The sequence below is a fragment of the Oncorhynchus tshawytscha genome, linkage group LG33 (genome assembly GCF_018296145.1).
Source record: "Oncorhynchus tshawytscha isolate Ot180627B linkage group LG33, Otsh_v2.0, whole genome shotgun sequence".
Lineage (NCBI taxonomy): Eukaryota > Metazoa > Chordata > Actinopteri > Salmoniformes > Salmonidae > Oncorhynchus > Oncorhynchus tshawytscha.
The window spans coordinates 18,670,087-18,682,575 of record NC_056461.1 but is presented as its reverse complement, the minus strand read 5'-3'; the positions used below and the strand labels follow the sequence as shown (position 1 = coordinate 18,682,575).

The 12,489-nt window shown below is 44.3% G+C and overlaps 1 protein-coding gene across 4 annotated transcripts in view; it reads right to left on the bottom strand.

The window, feature by feature from the left end:
- The window catches only part of LOC112230921 (NMDA receptor synaptonuclear signaling and neuronal migration factor), a 46,168-nt gene extending 33,900 nt beyond the window's left edge, over positions 1–12,268 (bottom strand). For all 4 annotated transcript variants that reach the window (XM_042311475.1, XM_042311477.1, XM_042311476.1 and 1 more), the window contains exon 1: positions 11,885–12,268. In XM_042311475.1, the coding sequence (XP_042167409.1) occupies positions 11,885–11,955 (71 nt within the window). In that variant the 5' untranslated portion in view covers positions 11,956–12,268. The remainder of the gene's footprint in view (positions 1–11,884) is intronic.
- Positions 12,269–12,489: the final 221 nt, after the last annotated feature.

Genomic DNA, 12,489 nt, shown 5'->3' with positions numbered 1-12,489 from the left:
TCTATCAACTCACAATCCTTCCCTGTCGTTTCTCTATCAACTCTATCAATCCTTCCCTGTCGTTTCTCTATCAACTCACAATCCTTCTTTCTCTATCAACTCATCAATCCTTCCCTGTCGTTTCTCTATCAACTCACCATCCTTCCCTGTCGTTTCTCTATCAACTCACAATCCTTCCCTGTCGTTTCTCTATCAACTCACAATCCTTCCCTGTCGTTTCTCTATCAACTCTATCAATCGTTCCCTGTCGTTTCTCTATCAACTCACCATCCTTCCCTGTCGTTTCTCGATCAACTCTATCAATCCTTCCCTGTCGTTTCTCTATCAACTCACAATCCTTCCTGTCGTTTCTCTATCAACTCTATCAATCCTTCCCTGTCGTTTCTCTCAACTCACCATCCTTCCCTGTCGTTTCTCTATCAACTCTATCAATCCTTCCCTGTCGTTTCTCTATCAACTCACAATCCTTCCCGTTTCTCTATCAACTCTATCAATCCTTCCCTGTCGTTTCTCTATCAACTCACAATCCTTCCCTGTCGTTTCTCTATCAACTCTATCAATCCTTCCCTGTCGTTTCTCTATCAACTCACCATCCTTCCCTGTCGTTTCTCTATCAACTCACAATCCTTCCCTGTCGTTTCTCTATCAACTCACAATCCTTCCCTGTCGTTTCTCTTCAACTCTATCCTTCCCGTTTCTCTATCAACTCACCATCCTTCCCTGTCGTTTCTCGATCAACTCTATCAATCCTTCCCTGTCGGTTCTCTATCAACTCACAATCCTTCCCTGTCGTTTCTCTATCAACTCTATCAAATCAACTCACCATCCTTCCCTGTCGTTTCTCTATCAACTCTATCAATCCTTCCCTGTCATTTCTCTATCAACTCTATCAATCCTTCCCTGTCGTTTCTCTATCAACTCACAATCCTTCCCTGTCGTTTCTCTATCAACTCACCATCCTTCCCTGTCGTTTCTCTATCAACTCACAATCCTTCCCTGTCGTTTCTCTATCAACTCACAATCCTCCCCTGTCGTTTCTCTATCAACTCTATCAATCCTTCCCTGTCGTTTCTCTATCAACTCACAATCCTTCCCTCTCGTTTCTCTATCAACTCTATCAATCCTTCCCTGTCGTTTCTCTATCAACTCACAATCCTTCCCTGTCGTTTCTCTATCAACTCACAATCCTTCCCTGTCGTTTCTCTATCAACTCTATCAATCCTTCCCTGTCGTTTCTCTATCAACTCACAATCCTTCCCTGTCGTTTCTCTATCAACTCTATCAACCCTTCCCTGTCGTTTCTCTATCAACTCACAATCCTTCCCTGTCGTTTCTCTATCAACTCACCATCCTTTCCTGTCGTTTCTCTATCAACTCTATCAATCCTTCCCTCGTTTCTCTATCAACTCACAATCCTTCCCTGTCTTTCTCTATCAACTCTATCAATCCTTCCCTGTCGTTTCTCTATCAACTCACAATCCTTCCCTGTCGTTTCTCTATCAACTCTATCAATCCTTCCCTGTCGTTTCTCTATCAAGTCTATCAATCCTTCCCTGTCCTTTCTCTATCAACTCACCATCCTTCCCTGTCGTTTCTCTATCAACTCACAATCCTTCCCTGTCGTTTCTCTATCAACTCTATCAATCCTTCCCTGTCGTTTCTCTATCAACTCACCATCCTTCCCTGTCATTTCTCTATCAACTCACAATCCTTCCCTGTCGTTTCTCTATCAACTCATAATCCTTCCCTGTCCTTTCTCTATCAACTCATAATCCTTCCCTGTCCTTTCTCTATCAACTCACCATCCTTCCCTGTCCTTTCTCTATCAACTTACCATCCTTCCCTGTCCTTTCTCTGTCAACTCACAATCCTTCCCTGTCCTTTCTCTATCAACTCTATCAATCCTTCCCTGTCGTTTCTCTATCAACTCACAATCCTTCCCTGTCGTTTCTCTATCAACTCACCATCCTTCCCTGTCGTTTCTCTTTGCCTCTTAATGCAGTGAAATGACATACTCCGATATCATTTAGAGGACAAACAACTAATGCCGCAAGACAAGCAGCAGTCCACTGGCAGAATTCTCAGTAGTCCTTGGATACCTGTAGATCAAATCCCCAGCCTTTGGCTCCCCTCATCTATAAACAATGGGCTGGCCAGCAATATCTCTAAATGTTGGTTAATCGAATCCTCTCGCTGTTTCACTAATTGAATAGCTTTTTCTCTTCCAGCTGCTTAGCTCAACTCCCTGAGCTTAAATCCACCTGGTAGGTATGAGTAGTTAGGCTCTCTAATTGCAGGCTCTTGTAGGGGTGCTTTATAGGGCATTGGGGCCCAGCACTTGATCAGAGGGCCGATTAAAATGTCACCTCGTCAGAGAGTAGGTGCCACTTCAGCCTCCTCAACCCTGAGTTTGGCACTGAATTCCCTCCCGCCCCCGACGCAGCTCATCAAACACATGCACAGAAGCATTTACACTCAAACCCATATACACACACACACACACACACACACACACACACATACATAACCAGCACCAAACACGGCAGAGGCCTAACTGCTGTGTGTCGGTATCATCTCACCCAATCAGCGTAATAACAGCAATCACTTTAATTACCTTTAATACACAGGGATGGAGGGAGAAAGAGAGAGAACACAGGAGCTCGATAGCTCCTTTCACAGTTGAGTAAGCTAATCTTAAGATAGTTCAGCTCCGAAGAACAGACAGACAAGGGGGGTAGAGGAATAAATAACCGAGGGAAAGCAGCATTATGTGAGAGGATCGGGAACAGACTAAATAAACGGGGTAAGGCTATCTGTCACGCTGCATCACCAGAGACAATGCACTGGCCGTAGAGATAGAATGACTCATTGTATTGCCATTGCACTGGCACTCCTTTCAACCCGCCTGCCTTTTCTTTGAAAGAAACCCATCGCTCCATCTGTCAGAGTGCTCTCGTTGTCTAATTAGCTTCAACTGATCAATCGTATCGCTCTCCTTAAGGACACACAGATCAAGAATTTGGGGATTTTCCTGATGCCATGTTTCCAAAGATGATCCAAATGGCTGCAGGGTGAGCTAACTGTTGCACTAGCCCGAGCTGGTCGAAGGGTTCAGTAGTCTGTGTGATCTGTAATGCAATCAGGTATACGTCAGATAGGGGACTCTAGATGGATAAAACCTGTTTTGGCATGGACGTTGAGGGCTTCCACCATTTTAAAGTAGTCAACTTGGTGGGGCATTCTATGGGTTAAGGAATGATTCCATGATTCCATCAGGGTCATCAGGAGGGACCAGCCAATGAATTATACTTGTGAGTAAACACTAGGCAGTGTGCACTCTTTCAGTTTGTATACCAACTCATAGGAGTAGTAGAAGAAGAAAATGGACTACTTCAAAATGGAGAAGACCTCAATGGCGCTGCCCGTGCTCTCACAGACTATCTATCTCTGTGGTGTTCACACACCCGGGCAGAAGGCGGCTGTCTCCGCATCTTCACTGAGTCAGTCTGACACTCTGTCTGCACTGTCCAATCAACACCTAGAGTGGCCAGACACCTCATAGTGCGGGGCATTTGGATTGGTGGTTGGATGCGATTAACTGTCCAACCCCATCCACCCCTATACGATAAGCACTGTGTGCTGTAAAGACACAAAGCATTACTCTTCACCAGACTGTATATACTAACAAGAGTGTGTAAAAATACCGGTAAACGGTAATGAGTGATGACTCAGACATCGGACACACATGCTGTCCGGACACAGTGGCTGAGATGTGCGTGACCTCCAGTCGTTTGCTGTGTCCACTGGCGGAGCTCTTCAGTGAGGCCCCCCCCCCACAGTTTGACCCTGTGTTTCCTGACGCTAATGCCAGGAACGGATGAGCGAGACAGAGAGGCCTCGCCACTGTGGATGAGAACAGCTGGCCTCATCCATCACACAGACACCGGCCGACGGGAGCACGGAGGAGCCATGGAGCTCAGCCATATGTCCCACTAACACAGGACGCACACTTTCACCTGAGACTGTCTGTTCCACTGCTTCTGGTTCAGGTTCAGCCTCGGAGATGAGTGCAGTTTGAGTGGGCTAAAAGAAGAGGACAGGAAAGAGAAAGCATTGCAATGAATCCATAGGTGGGCAACAGAGAGGAAAAGGGAAGGCCAAATGTCAAAAATCGTAGGTACTATCGCTAAGATAAAGAGGGAACATGCTATGTGTCGGGATCCAGCAGGGACAGAAGGTACTGTGAATGAGGCTCTTTGATGGAGCACAGAGGGAGAGAATATGAGAAGGCATAGAGTAAAGCACAGTGGGATAGAGCAGGAGAACAGGCACTGCAAAAAGAAAAACCACTCTGATAGGAGGAGCAGTTTGCAGAGCTGCAGAGCCCTGCCTGCCCTTTAGACAATGGGGAGGAGAGCAGGATGGGGTGCATCAAATAGAAGGACTCTGTGTACCAGCTGTACTGTTGTGTGTGTGTGTGTGTGTGTGTGTGTGTGTGTGTGTGTGTGTGTGTGTGTGTGTGTGTGTGTGTGTGTGTGTGTGTGTGTGTGTGTGTGTGTGTGTGTGTGTGTGTGTGTGTGTGTGTGTGTGTGTGTGTGCCTGTGCATGTGTACATGAAAGCACATGTGTAGAAAGCAGGACCACTGGAGGAGCTTCTGTGTGTTGAGCACGTTCAGCCCACAGACCCTGACACCCTTTTAATGGCTTTATGGGGTCACAACGTCACACAGCACAGGCCTGACTGTGAATACCAATCATATAGGCCAGCTGTGTGCATGTGTCTATGAGAGAGAGGCATACTGTGTGTGTGTGTGTGTGTGTGTGTGTGTGTGTGTGTGTGTGTGTGTGTGTGTGTGTGTGTGTCTGTGTGTGTGTGTGTGTGTGTGTGTGTGTGTGTGTGTGTGTGTGTGTGTGTGTGTGTGTGTGTGTATGCCTGTGCATGTGTGTGGAAAGCAGGACCACTGGAGGAGCTTCTGTGTGTTGAGCACGTTCAGCCTGACACCCTTTTAATGGCTTTATGGGGTCACAATGTCACACAGCACAGGCCTGGCTGTGAATACCAATCATATAGGCCAGCTGTTTGCATGTGTCTATGAGAAAGAGACATACTGTGTGTGTGTGTGTGTGTGTGTGTGTGTGTGTGTGTGTGTGTGTGTGTGTGTGTGTGTGTGTGTGTGTGTGTGTGTGTGTGTGTGTGTGTGTGTGTGTGCGTGCGTGCGTGTCTAGAGATGTCGGATCTTAACTTGATCATTCTTTTGTCGCAGAGAACTTTCCCCTTGCATCAGGAAATTCAAATGAGCGCTGACAGTCCCTGAAAATTAGCAGTTCTCTTTCTCTCCATGCGGGGGCAGTAGAGTCATTGGGATCAGGGCTTGCTATCAAAATAAATGTATCTTGCTTCCTCAAACACTACAGGCCAAGGTCCTATTACTGCAACATTCAAATGTACAAAAATGTGCCTGAAACACAGCCATACAGATCAGCCACCATTGTTTTATATAGCTGAATAAGATAGATATTGGTCTCCACTAGGCTATGACATACAAGTCCCAAGTGTATGCTAAGGTCAAGATTCAGTTCAATTGTGGCCTGGGGTGGTCTAGAGGTTTGGGACACAGCCTTCAGAGCACATAAAGGCCTACAGTGTTAGTGTTGGTTTGAAGCCAGCCCATGCCCTTGTGGCACAAATAATTAAATCGCCATGATATATTGACCATTTTAAATATGGACAGTTCGGGGATATTTTACCCCTGATCTTGATAAGAAATTACCATACCAGACACTATTAGACAACATAAATAAGAAACAAATAAAATAGACTACACCAACATTAGTTTCCATTCATACAAAGTGTTGGGTAAATTGTCAAGGTAGATGTGCCACGGTAAACGAGGAAATGCTTGATTTATATTATTGTACGGAATGCTGGTCAAACATATAAATCGCATTTAGTCCAAAAAGTTATTCCGATTGCAATACAAACCAGAGGGTGAACATACACTACATGACCAAAAAGTATGTGGACACCTGCTCGACCATCTCATTCCAAAATCATGGGCATTAATACGGAGTCGGTCCCCTCTTTGCTGCTACACCAGCCTCCACTCTTCTGGGCTTTCCACTAGATGTTGGAACTTGGCTGCATGGACTTTATTCCATTCAGCAAAAGCGCATTAGTGAGGTCGGGCAAAGATGTTGAACGATTAGGCCTGCCTCGCAGTCAGTGTTCCAATTCATCTGAAAGGTGTTTGATGGGGTTGAGGACAAGGCTCTGTGCAGGCCAGTCAAATTTCTCCACACCGATCTCGACAAACCATTTCTGTATGTACCTCGCTTTGTGCACGGGGACATTGTCATGCTGAAACAGGAAAGGGCCTTCCCCAAGCTGTTGCCACAAAGTTGGAAGTATATAATCATCTAGAATGTCTTTGTATGCTGTAACATCAAGATTTCCCTTCACTGGAACTAAGGGGCCTAGCCCGAACCATGAAAAACAGTCCCAGACCATTATTCATCCTACACCAAACTTTACAGTTGGCACTATGCATTCAGGCAGGTAGTGTTCTCCTGGCATCCATCAAACCCAGATTTGTCTGTCAGATTGCCAGATGGTGAAGCGTGATTCATCACTCCAGAGTACGTGTTTCCACTGCTCCAGAGTCCAATGGCGGCAAGCTTTACCCCACTCCAGCCGATGCTTGGCATTGCACATGGTGATTTTAGACTTATGTGCGGCTGCTCGGACCATGGAAACCCATTTCATGAAGTTCCCGACAAACAGTTTTTGTGCTGACGTTCCTTCCAGAGGGAGTTTGGAATTCGGTAGTGAGTGTTGCAACCGAGGACAGACGATGTTCGTGTTTCAGCACTCGGCAGTCCAGTTCTGTGAGCTTGTGTGGCCTACCACTTCACGGCTGAGCCGTTGTTGCTCCTAGACGTTTCCACTTCACAGTAACAGCACTTACAGTTGACCGGGGCAGCTTTGGCAGGGCAGAAATTTGACGAACTGACTTGTTGGAAAGGTGGGATCCTATGATGGTGCCACGTTGAAAGTCACTGAGCACTTCAGTATGGCCATTCTACTGCTAATGTTTGTCTATGGAGATCGCATGGCTGTGTGGTCAATTTTATACACCTGTTAGCAACAGGTATGGCTGAAATAGCCGAATCCACTAATTTGAAGGGGTGTCCACATACTTTTGTGTATATATAGAAATATATATAGTGTATCTTGAAAGATTTTGGTTGCAAGCAGGACTAACATTAATGTAATACTGACATCGCATTTTAGGGCGCGAGGTGACCAGTAATGATTGCAATTGAGATCAGCTGTGTGGGTGAATTTAGTGCTATTGATTGTTTAATGAGACATCAGCTGGCGATAATCTAGTGCAATCGATGGTTGCACAAGGCCCATTGTTATTTGATTATATTCCAGTACATTCTTTATGCTACCCGTTAGCCTATACATTGTCAAATAATGAAAGGTGAAAACTGATAATAGACTACTGTTTGTTTCCCCCCGGCTGAGTTGATGCGCTGATTTGGGCCAGTTGATTGATCGATGTAGGCCTACTGTACGTACACACGTTCCTCCAGACCAGTATATCTTCAAGCTTTTGTTGAGCTGAGGCACATTTCCTCGATGCGTAAATTATCAGACTATTTATTTAACACTCTTTAAAAACGCAATTCATTTGTGGGCCTAATTAATGTAGGTTCGGGCTGGTCACGAAATCGACCAGCACTCATGCGGCTCGGAGCACTCGGAGCTGGAGTGCGCTGTATAGATCACTGTGCCACAACGGTTCACAATGTTCTAGCAAGCACTAAGAATACTGATTATTCTTAGTGCTTGCCTCCCCCAAACCACTCGGAATGAATGCCTAGACTGTTAACCTTTGACTTGTTTCTGTTTTAACCCTGTAACGACGTGGAATTAATGTGCCAAAAATAGACATTCAACCACGAATCAAAGAGCAGGAATCAAATCCTTGCCAATTTCGGAATATGTGTGTTGGGGTCCGTGCCTTTAACCGCAAGACCACACAGGTAACCAAAACAGTTTATTCTGCCTACTGCTTGCCTTCAACATATAATAAAACAATTTATCTAATGTAGGTACGGTACTGCATTGTATACAAAAACCGCTTCCAGCTGCCCCCTGGTGGCGATTCTAAATCTTTCTTCAGATATTTAAATCCTCTTGCTGCAGGATTATTTTCCCTTTACGATGAGTGTGTACATGTTACATAGATTAGGTTAGTACTGTACATGTTACATAGATTAGGTTAGTACTGTACATGTTACATGTTACATAGATTAGGTTAGTACTGTACATGTTACATAGATTAGGTTAGTACTGTACATGTTACATGTTACATAGATTAGGTTAGTACTGTACATGTTACATAGATTAGGTTAGTACTGTACATGTTACATGTTACATAGATTAGGTTAGTACTGTACATGTTACATAGATTAGGTTAGTACTGTACATGTTACATAGATTAGGTTAGTACTGTACATGTTACATGTTACATAGATTAGGTTAGTACTGTACATGTTACATAGATTAGGTTAGTACTGTACATGTTACATAGATTAGGTTAGTACTGTACATGTTACATGTTACATAGATTAGGTTAGTACTGTACATGTTACATAGATTAGGTTAGTACTGTACATGTTACATGTTACATAGATTAGGTTAGTACTGTACATGTTACATAGATTAGGTTAGTACTGTACATGTTACATAGATTAGGTTAGTACTGTACATGTTACATGTTACATAGATTAGGTTAGTACTGTACATGTTACATAGATTAGGTTAGTACTGTACATGTTACATGTTACATAGATTAGGTTAGTACTGTACATGTTACATAGATTAGGTTAGTACTGTACATGTTACATAGATTAGGTTAGTACTGTACATGTTACATAGATTAGGTTAGTACTGTACATGTTACATAGATTAGGTTAGTACTGTACATGTTACATGTTACATAGATTAGGTTAGTACTGTACATGTTACATGTTACATAGATTAGGTTAGTACTGTACATGTTACATGTTACATAGATTAGGTTAGTACTGTACATGTTACATGTTACATAGATTAGGTTAGTACTGTACATGTTACATGTTACATAGATTAGGTTAGTACTGTACATGTTACATAGATTAGGTTAGTACTGTACATGTTACATAGATTAGGTTAGTACTGTACATGTTACATGTTACATAGATTAGGTTAGTACTGTACATGTTACATAGATTAGGTTAGTACTGTGCGTGACCATGCATTGATGAATTCATATGCAGGTGAGTGAGTCATGAATATTGAATGTGTTAGATGTGTGATCTCAGTAATGACAATAAAGGTTGGAGCTGACTGAGCTGAGATGAGTGTACTGAGAAGTGTAGAGAGGAGTGTACTGAGGAGTGTACCGAGGAGTGTACTGAGAAGTGTACAGAGGAGTGTACAGAGGAGTGCAATGAGGAGTGTACTGAGGAGTGTACAGAGGAGTGTACAGAGGAGTGTAATGAGGGGTGTACTGAGGAGTGTACTGAGGAGTGTACTGAGGAGTGTACAGAGGAGTGTACTGAGGAGTGTACTGAGGAGTGTGCTGAGGAGTGTACTGAGGAGTGTACTGAGGAGTGTACTGAGAGGAGTGTAGTGAGGTGTGCACTGAGGAGTGCGCTGAGGAGTGCACTGAGGAGTGTAATGAGGAGTGTACTTAGGAGTGTAATGAGGAGTGTACTTAGGAGTGTACTGAGGGGTGTCCTGAGGAGTGTACTGGGGAGTGTACTGAGGAGCGTACTGAGGAGTGTAATGAGGAGTGTACTGAGGAGTGTACTGAGGAGTGTACTGAGGAGTGTACTGAGGAATGCACTGAGGAGTGTACTGAGGAGTGTACTGAGGAGTGTACTGAGGAGTGTAATGAGGAGTGTACTGAGGAGTGTACTGAGCCTGGATCCTACTCTAGTGTATACTACTGTTTGTTCAATCATATCATTCAAACTCCAGTCAACTGAAAGGCTTGAGAGATAATGTCTATGAGTCAGGCAGGAGATTGGTGTGTGTGTGTGTGTGTCTGTGTGTGTGAAGAAAGAGATGAGAGAAATGTAAAAGAGATAGATCCCCTTTCTTTAGTCATAGCCCTGTGTGTGTTCAGAGAAAGTAGCGCAGTACAGAGTGGAAAACACACACACAGCACTGCATACAGAGAGGGTTTACACACACACACACACACACACACACACACACACACACACACATAGAATGACATAAGCATACTAATATAATCCAACATCTATCTATGACATTAACCCAGCATCTGGATTCAAGGTCATGCAGTGACCTCCATTAAACAAAGGTTGTGTGACAACTCATGTGTGACCAATCAGATATGTTTATCTCTGTGAATTTCTCTCCTATTCCACCTGCTGCAAGGTCCATTTAATCCCACCAAGGTGCAGCTGCAGCCATGATGGCATGAGGGAGCCATCACACTGATTTCATTAGTGGCTAAATTGAGTCGAGGCCGATCCATTTTTGGGAATCCATAATCAGACTACGTGCTTTGAGAAAACTGCGGGTTATTCCGCTCAATATACCCAAACAGTAAACACAGGATACCTGCGCATTGCCAACTTTAGAATAAACGTAAATGCGGTGCTGTTAGACATTATTGCCTTGGTGACACGGTTTCAGAAATCTCCCAGATGAATGACCTGTGTTTAAACTTTCACAGGGCACGCGAAGTAACGTTTAGCTCACGTGAGTCGTTTAGACTGGTTAGCCTTAGCCTATAGCCTCAGAGACCTGCCAAATATAGGATTGTTTATGCTTTCTTTGCTTAATAAATTAACGGTGGCGTTTATAGGCATTCTGTTTCCATTTTTCGACTGGTGCAATAACTCACCGTGACGCCCGATGACCGAAGGCGCGCGAGTCAATTGCGGCTGATTGATGAATTGATAGCTCGATCATTTTCCCGCAGGGTGCAACAGTGCATCCAATACCGGTAGTCGCTGCTATTAAGGTCAAATGCAGACCATTACAAATCCAATTGTTTCTAAAGATAACGGTTAATGGTACGTGTCCGTCTTATCTGATCCACTGGTTTGAAACAAGTCACCATCCGTGCGGTGGGACCCATAGGCTACAGTCTCCTAAATGGGTTAGACGATGTTGCCATCATTGTACCTTTCTTTTACATATCATGTTTGATTTTAGGCCGCCTTCAAGAGCTATATGTGCTAATGTGTTAAACTGTTGTCTGCAAATGAGATCCAGACAGAGTGAACTGAAGTTGAAATGGACTAAGCTCAAACGAATCTAAATTGCACTGCACCATACAGATGTCCAGTATACGTGAACATATTCCCTGTCATGATACACACTTTCTGCATGCGCCCTGAGACATGCATGCGCCAATGGTGAGAACAAAGGCCACTTTGGGAACCTAAACCGTAAATTGTGCAACCCATCAATTGCTATTTGTGCAACCAAGTCATGTCGAGGAAGCTGAAGACGCAGTGATGGGTTGATGTTGCTCCCCGATTATTATGATGATATCGATCCTAACTGTCCTGCACGGGACGACATAACGTAAAATAATTGCAGGGGGACCCACCATGAATAGATCTAGGCGTTAATAAACGCGCAATTACGCAGTTTCGTTAGTTAGCCTAAATACACCTGTTCTTGTTGCATAATGAGGTAGCCTTAATGTCACTGTTAGGTCCTATCTCACGCTATGTTCAGTAATTTTGTAGCACAGCAGATATCTGGCTACAGTGTGACTGACGGTAATGCCGAAAGGCTAGTCTGTCGGTGGATGTTTGGTCGGTCGGGACAGAGGGCACTCACCTAACTTTTGCTGCCACGGAAGATGTCGCATCGTTTCTTATATTCTTCCTTTTGGACACGGCAGTTCCCATGCTGACATGGAAACGACGCAAGCAGGAAAACAGCTCATTCCAGAAAACCTAGGATGGAGAAATGCGGCGAGAAGGTTGAAGGGAATCCAGGAAAGACTGTGGCAACTGGCGAGAGTTCCACTTCAGCAGGAATCGTGGTATTTTCACGTCTGCAGAGCTCTCTCTGAAAGAAACCAGCCAGTAATGCAACGGATAGATACGGGTGCCCTTTCTCGCTGCTGTGTCTTCAGAGTGCGTGTGAGGTAACGTGTACTGAACGAAAACACTGTGACGCTCTCTCTCTCTCTCTCTCTCTCTCTCTCTCTCTCTCATGCTCTCTTCATTGATCAGAACCAGAGAAAATGGGATGTGAGGGGGTTGGACTCCTGCTTGTCATCATTAGGTGTGTGTGTTTGTGTGTGCGTGTGCGTGTGCGTGTGTGTGTGTATATGTACGTGGGGGTGGGGGGGCAGTGGACAGGAAACTGAGTAGAGCCATATAAGGAGCTGTCATCCCCCTACACCAAAGTGAAATCCTGCAGTATAAATTTGTACA